Genomic DNA, 17,434 nt, shown 5'->3' with positions numbered 1-17,434 from the left:
GAGCATCATTAGGCCTTCGCCGAATATGTCCAAACCACCGTAAACGATTTTCTCTCATCTTATTTTGAATGGATGCAACGCCTACCTTCTTACGTATCTCCTCGTTTCGAATCTTATCTTTTATTGTATTTCCACACATCCATCGAAGCATACGCATCTCAACTACACTCATTTTTTTAATATGATGTCTCTTGGCTGCCCAACATTCTGTACCATATAATAAAACGGGCCTAATTGTCGTCCTATAAAACTTTTCCTTCAACCGTAATGGCATTTTACGATCGCACATCACTCCAGTTGCACTTTTCCATTTCATCCACCCAACCTTTATCCTATGGTTTACATCTCCATCAATTTCTCCATCATTTCGAATGATAGATCCCAAATATTTGAAACAGTCATCCACCGATATTTCTTGCTCGCCAAGCTTCACTACACTCTCATCACTACTGCGTTGCTTACTAAACCGACATTCCATATATTCTGTCTTACTCTTACTCTTAACGTAAAACCTCTTGCTTCCAATGTCTGTCTCCATAATTCTAACTTAGCATTAACCCCAGCTCTAGACTCATCAATCAAAACAATATCATCAGCAAACAACATACACCACGGCACATTTTCTTGAATTGATTTCGTAAGCTCATCCATCACTATAGCAAATAGGAAAGGGTTTAATGTAGATCCTTGATGTAACCCAACTGTTATAGGAAAATTGTTTGTCACCCCTCCACAAGTGCGGACATTGGTTACCACTCCTTCGTACATATCTTTAATTATACTAATGTACTTGAGAGAAACACCTTTCTTCATCATTGTCCACCAGAGAACATCCCTAGGTACTCTATCATATGCCTTTTCTAAATCAATAAAAACCATATGCAAATCTTTGTTCCTCTCTCTATATCTCTCAATAATTTGTTTAAGAAGATGTATAGCTTCCATAGTTGATCTTCCAGGCATAAAACCAAATTGATTCTCCGATATCATGACAACCTTCCTCAACCTATGCTCAATCACCCTCTCCCAAAGTTTCATAGTATGACTCATGAGTTTTATATCACGATAGTTTGTGCAATCTTGTATGTCACCCTTATTCTTATATAGAGGCACCAAAGTACTCTTCCTCCACTCCTTAGGCATCTTATTTGTCCGCCAAATCTTGTTAAAAAGATTTGTCAACAACATGAGTGTCAATGACTCAATCATACTGTAAATAATTCAGAATTTCATGAAAGGACAAAGCATATTAAAATAGACTCACTTTACAAGAAACACATGAAAATAAAATAATTTTACTTGAGCATGTGAGCTCTAAAGAACAAAGATGTGTTCACCAAAAGTCTTATTTCATCTCATTTCAAAAATATTTCTTTCCAAGCTTGGGATGATTCCAAGTTTGAGGGAGAGTGCGAAGAAATGTAATATTAGTGTATTACTATATTGTGTAATACCCACATGTAAATACTTGTTACTATATTGTGTAATACCCATATGTAAATACTTGTTTATAGGGGTATTCTTATCCTCAATGTAATAGGTCAACAAAAGTCAAAGGTAGATGGTCATTTTAGCCCATTTTGTAATAGGAGTTAGTGAGTGGAGGTCGACCCTTGTATTTTATTTCATGAATGAAGTTTTCCTCGCTTCTTTCATTTTCTCTTCTTGCTTTGATAATTCTGTGCATTTCCAACAGATGTTATCATCACCCTTGTCAGGTCCAGCCTCAATAGTCTTTCCATTCAACTCATCCATTAATTTACCTACATCTTTCCTACAGAAAAATAGTTCCTGTCCTCCATTTATTGACCAGAAATCTTCAACATTAAAATTCCCACCCCTTCAGAAATAAATTAATCACCCTTGCCCAGTTTGGATGTATAATCATCTTAAGTTTTTCTAGTATTTTAATCCAGCCTTTCCATGTTCCTGAACCAGATTTGCATCTCAATGTTTCAGTCCATTGCTATAGCCAACTATTTAAACCATCCTTGGCTTAATCAGCTCCATGTGTTCCCTTGTCCATGCAGTATGCATTCCAGAGACCCTTTTTCGTACTCCTGAAGTAATGGAGTACTAGTACTAGTATGCCTACAGTGATTAGAGTATGTCTCTGAAACCTTCTCTTATATGTCCCTTTCCAATGTGTCTTCAATGAATTATTCTGTTCTTGCTGAATCTCCTCCTGACAAAGGCCCACCACCTTCTTGCACATATTCTGAAGTTACAGTGACATAAATAATTGGCATTCTTTCTGTGCCAGTTTTTTCATTCGCCATTTCAAGCTGCTTTGATGCACACCAATAAGGATCTTACTGGAATTCATGCCATCAAAGACAATTTCAGGCAAGAACATCAAACAAATTTAAGGTTGTCTCAACAATATATTTTGGCCAGTTAAACACCTTATGCAGAAACACTAAGAATCTCAAGTTTCTGACAGATGGGATGCTTTTGAAGAAAGAGCAACAACAGCCATTTGCCTTCAACATAATGGCCTTTATGAAAGCATGTGGGAGCAGCAATAGGATCCATTCTGCTCACAATATGGATCACATGCATGACAGGAATAGAAGATCCCTTGTCTCAAATCCCAACGAAACTCGGTTGAAATTTTATGTATATGCATTCTCTTATACAACAACAAAATCAACACAGGTCATCAAAATTCTCAAAGTATTGTGTCTCAACTGTATGGAGCTTTTACTCTTGTATGTATTACCATACTGAGGATCAAACAAAACTCAGTGCTGACACTTCAAGAAACCTAATATGACATGAATCATGGCAAGCACCTGACACTTCAAGAAACCTAATATGACATGAATCATGGCAAGCACAAGATCTGCTTGATCTACAAAATGTTACACCATATCATAGTCACAGATATTTGAAAATATAGCGATAATATCTGTAAATTCATAAAACGATATTATGGGCAAATTTTGCCACGGTATTTTGAAAATATCAGAAATTTATATATGTCATGATATTATCACGATAATATCATGATACTATGAGTTACCTTTTACATCTTTTCTATATCTTAACTACATTTTTCGTATTTCTTTTATATTTTTTACTTATTTTTTTTATTATATGTGTATTTTATTATCTAACTAAACCCATATTATTGCGAGAAATTGCCTTGCCGAGATATAACCGAGACTGATATTTGTGACTATGCACCATATTGATGCACACAAACTTAAGGCAGTCATTATGAGTATGGAAATCTAGAAGGCATATGATTGCATGAATCAACAACAGATTCTAGTCATCTTTGACCAAGAGCTTTGGTGTGAAGAAGATATAAACGACATGAACAGGCCTCCCCTCTGCATCTAGAAGGCATCCATAACAAATTGAGCAAATTCTCTACCCAAGCAAAGGAACTTCAACATGCTCTCTCCCTTCTAATCAACACAGTTGAAGAAGCATGGAGCATGCTATCCAAGAATGAGAATATTTTCTTTTATTTTTTTTTTCAAAAAAGGAAGAAATGCTGCTATTAACCTGTGAAGCTCCAACAAGTTGTATTGCCAAAAATTTATCCCCCTCTATCATGCATATACATAGACACATACATTGCATGTGTTTGTGTCTGCACACACGTGTTGTTGCAACAAGCTCTAGACACTCTGAAAAAGTAGATTTCAAGATCCAACATAAATAAGAACAATTTGTGTCAGCAAAAACTCCTAATAACTAATTTTTCTTTAATGATGTTTTCTTCTTAAATGTTGGTGTTAGAAGCTTCCACCACATACCTCTACATCATAAAGTATGTGAGGTAAAGGCCAAAAAAGTTATGTGATCACCAGATAATATAAACAGGAGACTTTATTTAGTATTCACAACTGATTTTGTGCACATGAAGCATTTATCACATATTAGCAAAATAATCCTAATGGACAAAAGAATCTAATGTTGTTCATAGGAAAACATGTTATCTAGAGATATTTACTGATTTCCCTGGAATTCCCGTCCAAGTAAATTTACTCTGCCACTAATAATGTTGAGAAAATACTGAGTAACGGAATCTAGTGAAAAAGTATAATATTACCAAAAGAAGAAACATCCCGTACTGTATAATGTTAGTGATACAACAGGGATAAAAACCAAAGCAGCGACATGGAAAAGATGACAAGTTACCATCACGAAGATGTGCATGCTGCTCCATAGCCTGTAAGCGTAATTTCAGTTCCTTGTTCTCTACAGTCAGGCCAGTAGTATCCCTCTGTTGTGAAAAAAACAAAAAAACAAAAATGCATTATTCAACCTGCACAAACTACAACAAGAGTACAAGGTTGATATTCTGGCAGGACGATGTTACATTACATACTACCTGACCTAAATGATGCTCATAGAACTGCCCTTCGACTGACAGATCTTGTTGTTGAAGAAATCTAGAAGAGTATGGGAAGGGAGGAAGAAGAAAACTCGTGCTTTCTGGGAATCAGCAGCCTCTCATTCCATTCAATTGGCTGCGGTAAACCTTAATTATATTAAATAGGGTTACAACCTTTTTACAAGAACAAAAAAGCCCTGTATAAGAAAAGTAAAATACAACATTATAAAACTCGATATGGATATGGATCCAATAAGGGATCCAAATCCATTCATATTCTAATACCCTCCCTCAAGTTGTGCATGGGAGTAAACCATGTGCAACTTGTTCTTCAGATACCAGAAACGGTTCCTTGTGAGACCTTTTGTGAACACATCAGCGACTTGGTCTTCTTAAGACACATAAACTGGTTCAATTTCTTTGTCTGCTATCTTTTGTCTGATGAAATGTTGGTCAATCTCGATATGGTTGGTCCGACTGTGATAAACAGGGTTGATTGCAATTTGTATGGCACTTTTATTATCACACATAAGATTTGAACTTGAGACATTCTCTCCCATCTTTGCAAGTAGATGCCTAATCCAGGTCACTTCAGTTGTGGCAGCTGCCATAGATCTATACTCAGCTTCTGTGCTAGATCTTGCTACAACCTTCTGTTTTCTGCTGCTCCATAAGATAAGATTTTTTTCAATAAAAATACAGTACCCTGAAACAGATCTTCTTTCATTTGGGTCCCCTGCCCAGTCTCCATCTCTGTAAGCTAATATCTCATGTTTTGGTGTGCCACATGAAGACTGAACATATGTGAGTCCATCACCCACCGTGCCTTTTAGATAGCGAAGAATATGTTTGACGGCATCCATGTGACCAGTTTTCGGTTCATGCGTGAACTGAGATACTTGATTTATAGAATATACGATATCTAGTCTTGTAAAAGTGAGGTATTATAACATACCCACTATACTGCGGTACTTGCTTGCATCAGGATACAACTCACCATCACAAATGATGGTGGAAAAATGTCATTGACAACACCGGGTGTAGGCAGAGGTTTGCAATCTGTCATTCCTGCTTTAGACAGAAGATCAAGAGTGTATTTGTGTTGAGTCAATGACATTTTTCCATCCTGTCTATCCAACTCTACACCAAGAAAATATCTCACTTCCCCAAGATCTTTCATCTTGAACCGCATACTTAGTAGCACTTTAATTCGCTGAATGTGGTCAGGAGCATTACCAGTGATTACGATATCTGCAGCATATATGAGTAGGAAAACCACAGTAGTTCCATCCTTGTATATGAATAGAGAATGATCTAGTTGGGACCGGATAAAACCGTGGTTCTGAATTTCTAAGGAGAAGCTTTCAAACCAAGATTTGGAGGCTTGCTTTAAGCCATACAATGCTCTGGTTAATTTAGATACATATTCCTTTGGGTCTCCCTCTGCATAACCTTGAGGCTGCTCCATGTAAACATAACATCAAGCCGGCTAAGAGTCCATTCATGTTCAATTGCCAGGCCAAGAATAATATGAATAGTTCCCATTTTCACCATTGGGCTGAATGTCTCCTCGTAATCTTGACCGTATTCTTGAGTAAAACCTTTGGCAACAAGGCGTGCTTTGTATCGTTCAATGCTATTGTCTGATTTATATTTAATCTTATAAACCCATTTTGTAAAAACCGTAAGTTTTTGCCATTTATTTTTTTTAAAAAAATGTTTGGAAACATGCAAATTTGGGCCTAGATGCACAATTCGGATCTAGGACCCATAAAAGGGAAATCAGGTATAAAGGAATAAAATTTTAATTTTTAAAGTTAATCCGAGGATCCACAGTTGGATCCATTTGGATCCGACTTATGGATCCATGTCGTTTGGGGGCGGGTTACGGGTCTCGGGTTCGGACCCGAGCCGCGCCCTGTGTATCGGGTTTAAAAAAAAATATAGAAGAAGGGGCAACCCGATAAGGGTTGCCTGATAAGTCTGGAACAAAAGAGGGATACAGGGGTTAGGGTTCTGAGAGAACCCTAACGGTATAGCATGGGGGAAAAAGGGGAGGAGGCCTTGAAGCGCAGCTGCCGGCGGGAGGTTCGGCCCCGACTTTGCCAGGCTATCCCTTTCAAAAGCAAGGGGTTCTTGAGTCGGTTTCCCCCTCTCGCTCTTTTTGTTTCCCCAAATCTCTCTCTCTCTCTCTCTCTCTCTCTCTCTCTCTCTCTCTCTCTCTCGCTGTGTGTGTGCACGCCGGAGGAAGGAGCCCATTACCGGCGAATCCCCGACCATCCGCAGGCGTCAAGGGCCCCTCGAGCATCTCCTTTCATGGCAGTTGGAAGGAGCGTCACCAGTCGGCACCCCTCTGCGACAGCCGTCTCCGGCCACCGGAAAAAAACCACCGTAAGAGGTACGGGTCCCCTCTTGTGAAAATGGGTGAGAAATCGAATTCAGGTTCGATTTTGTGTGGTTTCTTTTGATGGATTTTGTTTCCTGGGGTAGGGAAACTACGAACACAGCCGACTAGGGTCGACTGGGCTTGATGGATACCCTAGCCGACTGGGTCTAATTGAAACCTCAGTCGACTGCGCCTGACTGGGCCTGGTGGAAATCCCAGCCGACTGGGTCGGCTAGATGAAAAAAAAAAATAGATCAATAAAATAAATACAGAGTTTCAAAAAAAAAAAGGGGAGATTTTCTCTATGATGTAGGTCTTGACAGCATACACAGGCCTAGACCGGGCCTGTGCATATGCTGTCAGACCCAGCCGACAGAGTCAGCTGGTGGGTTGGATTTGTTTAAAAAAAAAGATTTGGCAGCTTATGGGGTAGGATTATTGTGTTGTTGAGGGGTATTGTCCAAGGATATCATGGTTGCAATACAACCCCCATGAATGGACTACGGCTGTGCAGAACCTTGGTTCGGTGTGTTTACTGATTATCGTAAAAGGGTTTTTACGTATATTGATTTTTTTTTAATCCTAAATTTTTATCCTCTGCCCTTTCCATTGGAGTGTGCTGGACCTTGTATGCATAATATGGATTACTCGATAATTTTCTTTTTGGTCTTGCATGTTCGGTTGCTTCAAGTAGGTTGTAGTTATATGTTTCAACTGTTGTTGGTGAAGAGATGGATAATAGCTATGTCACATGGGTGCGGGTGCGACACGGGTGCGGCGCAATTTCAAAAATTTTGGACACGGGGACTCGGCTATATATATATATATAAGCAATAACATAGCAACAGAAAAAATTTATTAGCAATTTCATTGTCATTTATCAGTACATGAATATATAAAAATATCAAGTTTTTCAGTAGAGAAAATATGACTTGCATATGAAAATATACATCTTACAGGAAGAGGGCACATTCATGTTTCAGTTACCTTTGCTCTGGCTAAATCCTGGTTGTATTGTATTTATATTCCTTTACATTGATAAATTGAAAGATATTTCAAAGTATTGGTCCTGAATACTGAGAAGCAACTTTCTAGTAGGCAGCTCACCCTTTGTCGGAGGAATCACGCTTCCCCTTAAAGATCACACATCCCCAATCAAATGGACTGCAGTTGCATAGACTGTGCAATGCAGTCTGTGACTGTGCACAGTCACAGACTGTGCAGTTGCACAGACTGTGCACAGTTAGATTGTGCAGTTGCAGTTGCACAGTCAGTGACTGTGCAACTGCATTGCAGTCTGGTTATATATATATTTTTTAAAAAAAGTTATATAAAAATTGATTTTTTTTTTGTTTTTCATCTTAAAAATGGACATTTTTTTACTCGGTCAAAGTTGACCGAGTCCAAAATGTGGACGGACTCGGCCTCAACTCTTTGACCGAGTCCGACTCGGCGTTGACCGAGTCCGGGCCGAGTCCGAAGCCGCACCCGTGTCCGCACCCGTGTCGGGGCGTGTCGACTCGGGTGCGGCGCCTCCCTAGCCGAGTCCGTGTGACATAGGATAATAGTGACTTATGATTAGTATGTGCTTGTAAACTGATTGGTATGCTAATGTTCACTCTTATTGTTGCTCGTTGGGTCTGAAAGTTTAAACTAATCGGTTTTTGAATTGTTACATTGAACCATATAACCTGGATATTATGTTCCACCAATCTAGTTAAAATATAACATGCTACGATTATCCATGTAAGTAGGAACACTGAACACTGAACACTTTTGTTTTACTTGTAAAAGGGCATGTGAGATGTCCATTAGGTGAAAGCAAGATTTACCTGTTTAGTGGTCGGGGTTGGGATGAAATCAGACTCTATGAAATTCTTTTCAAATGTGATAGTTGTGGAAAACTAGTTGCTACACAAGGTAATACCTGCCTAAGTTTGACTGCTTCCTGTGAAAGAGCTGTAAGACATATTAAAGAAATGTCCTTCTTTGGAATCGGTTGTGGCATGTAGTCAAGTTGATTGCTGAATGACCAATGGATGGTAAATAGCCTGGTAGCCACAAGGGTGTAGGAAACAAAGTGTCATTGACTGTGGTTTTCTTACTTGGATGGGTCATGTGTGGGAGTTTTTTTTTATAGATGCCGATTTTGATGGAAATGAGCAATGTTATGAGTATACCTGTAAAATGTATAGTCATGCTTCTATTAGATTAGTGATGCCTCATTTAACATAAGTGTGCGAAATTGGGGGGTTTATTCGCGTGCACACACTCGTAGGAAATGTGCATTCGGGGATACCCGTATGGGATGGAGGTAGTACATGTAGTGAGAATGTATATGATTGAAAAAAAAACACATGCTTATGATTGACCTTGTTTTGTATGGTGCACATGCATTTGGCACAATAGTATGATGTTATATAACACATCACTTTGGTTTTGTTGTGTGATGCATCGATGGCCTTATAGATCATCACCGGTCTGGAGAGCCGTGAACTTGGTTGTGTTCTTATATGTTTAATTTGCCTCACTCTAACCACACAAATTGGTAGAGCACACTACTACACTGTTCCCGTTGTCCTCACGGGCTGGAGTCCCGTAAGGGTTCCCGCAAGGGAGGATGCGGGTTTTCACTTTACTTTTGCATATGGTGTTGCAAACTTAAATAATCGACTTTAATAAAAATATAAGAAATAAGAACAGTGTAACTTATGTTTTGGGATCTTCCATCTGGAGAATGACGATCTTAGAAACTCGGTCTTGGGGAGACTGTGAGGATACAAAAACTCCGTGTGCTTAAAATAGGTCTCATGAACCCAATATTGAGGTTCCTTCTCTTGGCCACGATTTTAGGGAGAGTTCACCACTGTACCTGGGGGTGGTGTGTTTGTCACAACTGTGATTGTTATGGTACCAAGAAAGTGGCACTTGTAAGCGTGGGGTGTCTCTTGTGTCCCCGGCATTAGCTGTGGAGGTCTAATGTTCCGAAGGTGATTCAGTCGAGGATTAAGTTGGAACCCAGTAATAAAATACAAATTTGTGTGCTAAGCTACCCTGGGAACCTAACTTGACCTCAGGGATTTTACCCGTTTGGTGTATCCGCAGGCGATGAAAATTAAAAAGAGGAACTTAAATTGTATACATTTAATAGGGCATGCATATAGAAACATGAACTTAAATGAAAGAAAATAAGGTGTTCATACATTACACATATATCATGCAGAACCTTGTTATGCATTAATTTGATCATGCATAATTTTGGTTATCTTCACTGATATATGTTGTTGGATGGGTGATGGTTACTCTTTAATGTATGTGCAATACCCTGCTTACTCAAAGTGAATACCTGTTATTGATTAAAGTTTTTTGCATACTTAAAAGATGTTGCATGAATGCTTAAGTTGGATTGAGCAAATGTAATAATTGTTTTTCCTAAAAAAGAATTGCATAAAATTGTACTTGTGTTCTTTATGCTCATTTATTTTCATTAGAGGGATTTGTACACAGAATCCTTCGGATTTCTAACCCCTCATTTTTATGGTTTTTCACAGGAGCATGAACTCAGTGAAGCGACTTGTGTCTGGGCAAGTCACGGGTGTCACGCACTTGCTGGATAAATCACAGAGGGACATCATGGATCTGCTTTTGTTTTCCCTTTTTGTTCATTTAATCGTTATTGCACTCTGAATAATTCATTTATGCAAGTGTCTCTAGACATATTTATTAGTATTTCAATAAATGAATAATGATTTGTTTTGGTATGGAAGATAAGTGTAAGCTCTATTGTGGTGTGTGGTTATCCAGCGGTGAGTGGAACTGTAAAGACCCCGGGTCTCTGAGAATATTTTCGCAGCTAGAAAAAAAAAACGCATTTTCGAGGAGCATGAGTTGGGGTCGTTACACATTTTGAGCCAACAATATTTTTATCTGAGGGACGCCCAACTATCTCCCATGTCTGACATTCATGAAGCGCCTCGATTTCCTCATTCATCGCTTTAATCCATTTGTTAGAATGAATAGCTTAACAAAAACCAAGTGGTTCTTCGTGTTTTTCAATCTTGGATAGAAAAACCTGAAAAACCATTAAAAAATTATCATAACTCACCCAATTTTCAATAGGATGCCTTATCCTGCTAGATCTTCTTGGTGCCTCTCCGTTATTGGACAAGGCCACGTGTTCTCCAGCAGGCACACTTGTTTGCTCTTTGGGCCTCCTAGTATAGACATTTCCTTTGTATCTCAGACATTCTATTCTCGATGCCTCATCTGAAGTTGTCTCATCACATATGCTTTCAGAAGCCAGATTAGTGTGTTTTGTAGCATGTGAAATAAGTTCAGCACTGAGCCATGGATCATACCAATTATCAGTAGTGTCAATATGTTCACGATTGTGATCCGCTTTATTCCCCAAAAAACTATTTTCATCAAAAACAACATTTCTGGAAATTCGAATTCTTTTACTTGCAAGATCATAGCACCTGTAACCTTTGTGTCCATCTGCATAACCAACAAATTGGCATATAGAGGCTTTGTCTTGAAATTTAGTTCTCATGGATCTATCAATATGTACATAACATATGCATCCAAAAACTCGTAGCTGATCATAATCCGATTGTATACCATGGAGAACATAATAGGGAGACTGATTTTCAAGGAGGGGCATAGGAAGGCGATTTATCACATGAGTGACAGTATGAAAAGCTTCTGTCCAAAGACTAACAGGGATGTTAGAACCCTCATTGCACTTTCCACAATGTGTTTGTATTTGCATTCAGCAATTCCATTTTGCTTTGGAGTGTACGGGCAAGAAACTCTACGATGTATCCCGTTATCTTGGAGAAAATCTAAAAATTCTTTGGAGGAATACTCACCACCTCCATCACATTATAGAATTTGAATATTTTGAGAGAATTGGGTTTTAACATAGGCATGAAAATGACGAAAAATAAGACAAACCTCTGATTTGTGTTTTATGAAGAATATCAATAAAGGATACATAATATTTACTTCCAGAGGAAGAAACATTGGGGGTTGAGCCCCAAACATCATAACATATTATCTCAAAAGGCATGGGGCCTCTTTTATTTATTTGATGAAAAGAAAATACATGACTTTTGCAAACTTGATAACTGGAACACATTTTATTCTTCAACGAGGATGAAACAGACTTTGGAAGGAAACCATTGGACACTAATTTTTCAATAAAAACTTGACTACAATGACCAAGACGGGAATGCCAAAGTTCTGGCTTATTATATTGGGATATACTCAAAACACTTGTAGAGGCATGATCGGACTTGGGGGGGGGGGGGCTTCAGAACAGTGGAGGCTGGATCTTCATTGAAGATATATATGTTTCCACGTTGCTCTCCTTTAGCGAACATCTTCTTTGTTTGAAGATCCTTAACAAAGACAGAAGTAGGAATGAATTCAACATATGAGTTGGTAGAATAAACAAGCTTATAAACAGAGACAATGTTTTTCTTTATATTTGGTGCATGGACAACATTAGATAAAGGAATGGATGAGGATGCAGATAAAGGGATGAGGACATTGCCTACATTTGAAATAGGGTGGTGAGTCCCATCTCCAGTTACAATATTAGATTTATCAAAATAGGGGATTAAAGTAGAGAACTTACCTGCATTGCCAGTGATATGAGTTGTTGCCCCAGAGTCAACATACCATATTCCATCAACATTCTGTTTCAGGTTCAGGTTAGCCATAGCAAACAAGAGAAGGTCCTTAGCATCATCACGGACCCGAAAGATACCCTCAGATCCTGATGTAGCAACATTTCTATTGTTTTGTATTTTGTTGCGGTTTTGAGGATTTTGGGGATTGAACCAGCAATTGGCTTTGATGTGGCCATGTTTGTTGCACTGATAGCAAATGAGAACACTCTTGCTGTTTTGACTTCCTGTAAATGAATTGGGTGATCCACTGGGAGTGGGGAGCAATCCTCGTCCTCCTTGCCCACCCCTCCCTCTTCCTCGTCCTCCACCAAAATAATTGTTCGCACGTCCGCGCCCTAAACCAAAGCCTGTAGCAAGGACTTCATGAGAATCAGATTGTCCATGCTATGGTTTGCTATTTAATTAATGTTCAAAACACCAAACAAAAGTAGAGATGAAAGCTCCACCTAATGTGAAAATATCTCAAAAAAAAGAGATAAAGTGTGTGATAAGCACAACACCACCAATGTGCACAAATGCACAAGAACACTTAGAGCAAATGTACACAAAGGTACAATAAAGAAACTCAAATGCACAAAGGCATACAAAATATAAAGAATTTTATTGAGAAGAATGGAGAACAAAAGCTCCAAGAAGTGAAGTTTACAAAGGGGGAACTCCCCTATTTATAAGAAGAAAAAGGAGCCTTGGAGGGGCTCCACTAGCTGTTGGAGCCCCTCCAATGGTTAGAATTCTAACAGTTGGAGAGGCTCAACAGCTAGTGTTGAGCCCTCCAAGGTTGACTTTGAGTCAACAAAGAAATAAAGGAAAAAAAAGACAAAAAAGGGAAAAGAAAAAAGAAAAGAAGAAAAGTAAAAAAGCAAAAAGAATTACAACATATTCATAATTATGAATATGCGCAAAAGGAAGAGAAATGACTAAAATACCCTTGTGGGTTTTACAAGAAAAAAAGAAACATATATATTTACATATATATATATAGATAGATACATATACATATATACGTGATGTATATATGTATATGTATCTCTCTTTATATATATATATGTAAATATTTACATAAAGAGAGATACATTTTAACACCCTCCCTCAAACTTAGGGCACAATGACCGAAAGTTTGCTAAGGAGAAAGTTGAATCTTGGAGAGCAAAGCGCCTTGGTGAAGAAATCTGCCAACTGATATTCTGACGTTACATAAGGAAGATCAATGACTTTTTGTAGATATGCCTCTCGGACATAATGACAGTCCATCTCAATATGCTTTGTCCGCTCATGAAACGTGTGGTTCTTAGCAATATAGATTGCACTCTTATTATCACAACATAACTTTGTGGGTTCTTGAATTGGAATCCCCATGTCTTGCAGCAACTGATGAATCCAGACAATCTCCATAGTTGTAGACGCCATGGCTCGATATTCTGCTTCGGTGGATGATAGAGACACCTTCTGTTGTTTCTTACATCTCCATGAGATCAGGGATTCACCTAAAAAAATGCAAAAGCCTGTAGTGGAGTGACGATTATTTGGGTCACCTCCCCAATCAGAGTCAGTATATGCAATTAAATTTAACTCAGAAGATAAAGAAAGAAAAACTCCCTTGTTTAAAGTTCCCTTTATGTATCTGACAACTCGGAGAACGACACTCATATGAACGGATGTAGGAGCATGCTGAAATTGGCTTGCAGTATACACGGCATGAGAGATGTTCGGCCTTGTGATGCTAAGATACATTAGAGATCCCACAAGTTGCCGGTAGGGGGTAGGATCCTCCAAAGGTTTCCCATCATCGATCTTCATTTTTTATCCTACAATTTCTAGGGTCTCACAGATTTTATCATCAGTAATACCTGATCTGTCAAGAATCTCATAGGCAAGTTTAGTTTGAGACAAAAATAGCCTCTATGAGAGTAGGCTACCTCGATACCAAGAAAGTAAGTCAGATACCCCAGGTCTGACATTTCAAATTTTTCTTTTAAAGTGGTTTTAATGTTTCTGATGCCCTTTATGTCACTACCTGCTATCAACATATCATCAACATACAATAGTAAAATCACAATTCCTGCATCAGATTTTTTGACGAACAGAGCAGTGTTAGTGTAGCATGAGAAAAAACCATTTTCAACCATTACATCATTAAATCGATCATACCAAGCCTTAGGGGCTTGTTTTAAACCATAAAGCGCTTTTTGCAAACGAAGGACTTTCCCCTTTGGTACGTTCATACCAGGAGGAGCATCCATGTAGACTTCTTCATTAAGGTCCCCATTTAGAAATGCATTTTTAACATCCATTTGGTAAATATTCCACTTTTTAATAGATGCAATGGTGATCAAACACCTTACAGTAACCATTCGTGCAACAGGAGCAAAGGTTTCTTCGTAATCGATGCCGTATTCTTGACTATATCCTTTTGCGACAAGACGGACTTTATATCTTTCGAGAGTGCCATCACTCTTGGTTTTGATTTTAAAAACCCATCTACATCCTATTGTTTTCTTACCTTCTGGAAGACATTGAAAAACCCACGTTTTGGCTTTGTTGAGGGCTCTAAGTTCGTTGTCCATGGCATCCCTCCATTCTATCATTTCCTTAGCTTCTTTAAAATTTCTAGGTTCTTGATATGAGTGAATGGCACTAAGACATGCCCCATGCTTTGGAGAAAAAGACTCATAGGATATAAATCTAGAAGGATTTTTCCTAGATCTTTCAGTTCTTCGAGAGTTGTTGAAAGATTCACTAAGGTCACTATATTTCTCTATTGCACTTCTAAAAGTGCTTTTATCTCTATGTGTATAGGTAATTGGTTCATTTATCATTTCTTCTTCAGCATGAATGGTTTGAGGAATACTTTCACTTATATCCTCATTCTCATTTAATTCGTCATCGCTAAAAAAAACTTCATTTCTAAATAATAGTTCAAACAAAAAGGAATAATCGGCATTATCTTCATGAGTTTTGTGTTCTTCAAAACCACTTATGTTTTCTAAAAAGGTTACATTTCTTGAAACATATAGTTTATCATTCTTAATATCATAACACCTAAAACCTTTTTGGGTTTCCGAATATCCTAAAAACGCACAAGGAATAGCTTTGGGAGATAATTTATCATTCTTATCAGTGAGAACAAAACATTTACAACAAAAAATTCTTAACCTATTGTAATTGGGTTCTTTTTTATACAAGATTTCATATGGAGATATTTGATTCAAGTTTTTGGATGGAAGTCGGTTGATGAGATAAACCGATGCAAGAGCCGCTTCGGCCCAAAATCTTTTTGGAATTTTTTGAGAAATTAGCAAAGTTCTTGTAGTTTCAATTATGTGTCTATTTTTCGTTCGGCCAACCCATTTTGTTGAGGAGTTTTGGGACAAGACCTTTGATGAACAATCCCATTATTTTCAATATAACTTTTGAAATCATTTGAGAGATATTCTCCCCCGGAATCGGTTCTAAGAATTTGTAATTTACTATTGAATTGATTTTGTATTAACATGTGAAAAACCTTAAAAGTAGAGAAAACCTCATCTTTATGTTTGAGGAAGTATATCCAACTATACCTTGAGAAATCATCTACATAAATAACATAATACGAAAAACCTCCCTTAGACACAACGGGTGTCGGTCCCCAAACATTCGAATGCACAATTTCGAAAGGCTTAGTTGAAAACATAGTTCTTTGTCCAAAAGGTAAGCTTCTCATTTTTCCAAGAATACAATCATTACAATTGAAATTGTCTTTACATAAGGTTTTAGCAAAATGTAAATACGAAAGCTTGACAATATTTGGATGCCCAAAGCGTTTATGCCAAACATTTATATCCTTATGTTGGGCAACATTACAAAAAGAGGTTTTTGGAATTTGAAGAAATTTCATGAGATAAAGATCTCCCTTCCTAGAGCCTTCCCCAATCAACTTCCCGGACCGGCGATCCTGTATCCAACATTTATTTGATGAGAATTTGATATCACACCCATGATCCGATAGTTGAGAGACGAAAAGCAAATTTAAATTTAGTTTTGGTATAAATCTAACTTTTGGAATAGAAAAACCTTGTGTTTCAAAATCACCAATTCCTTTTATTTCAAGAGAAGCCCCATCCGCGGTGGAGACAAAAGAGGGTGACAAATTTTTTGAGTATTTAGAAAGTGAAAAAACATTTGAAGTCATATGAAAGGATGCACCCGAGTCTAAGAGCCAAAGAGTCTTACCGGGAAGAGAGAAGGTGGTCATGGCGGCTCCGGAAACGGATCCCTTGAGGAGTGGTTGAAGAGCTTCCATGATTTGATTGAGAGACAAAGTAGCATGATTGGAAGTAGAAGGCCATTCCTCCTTGGTTGATTGGAAAGTAGTAGACATAGCCACCATCTTCTTCCATTTAGGGCATACCGGTTTAATGTGACCCGGTTCTTTGCAAAAATGGCATATGATCTTACTATAATCTCTTCTTCCATAATGCCCACCATTTTCTCTTCCTCCTTGATTTTTGTTAAAATGAGGGGGTTTATAGGTTTTAACATTATTCCCCAATCTTGAGACGACATAAGCACCCTCATCCTCATCTTTAGAGGGAACGGCCAACACACTTAGATTGGTTTTATTCATTCCCAATCTAGTTTCTTCTCCACTTAATTTGGTAAGCACATCTTCCAAAGGAGGGGGAAGAGAAGGAAGATAAGAGAGAGGATCTAGTTTGTTCAAACTCGGGTCTAAGCCCATTTAAAAAGTTAAAGAAATGATCATCTTCTAATTGTTTGGCCCTCAATTCAATAGCCTCACCACTCCATTTAGGTTCTTGGAGGGCAAGCTCATCCCAAATAGTGGATAACTCGGCGAAATACTCTCTAACGGACATTTCTCCTTGTTGAAAGGTTAAAGCCTTCTTTTGGAGATAGTATTTATGGGATAAATCTCTTGAGGTATACATTCTTTCAAGATATTCCCATACTTGATATGCCTTTTTGAACTTTATAATGTTGGCATTAATTTTGGTCTCAACCGAA

At 38.1% G+C, this 17,434-nt stretch overlaps 1 protein-coding gene across 2 annotated transcripts in view; it reads right to left on the bottom strand.

Annotated features, from left to right (window-relative positions):
* Positions 1 to 17,434, bottom strand: part of LOC149837965 (transcription factor VIP1-like) — a 32,140-nt gene that overhangs the window by 4,120 nt on the left and 10,586 nt on the right. For both annotated transcript variants that reach the window (XM_090006292.1, XM_090006291.1), the window contains exon 3: positions 4,156 to 4,240. In XM_090006292.1, coding sequence (XP_089862418.1) covers positions 4,156 to 4,240 — 85 coding nt within the window. The remainder of the gene's footprint in view (positions 1 to 4,155; positions 4,241 to 17,434) is intronic.

This window comes from Nuphar pumila, chromosome 5 (assembly GCF_984573655.1).
Source record: "Nuphar pumila chromosome 5, dmNupPumi1.hap1.1, whole genome shotgun sequence".
In the NCBI taxonomy this organism is placed as follows: domain Eukaryota; kingdom Viridiplantae; phylum Streptophyta; class Magnoliopsida; order Nymphaeales; family Nymphaeaceae; genus Nuphar; species Nuphar pumila.
This window is presented reverse-complemented; position numbering and strand designations above follow the sequence as displayed.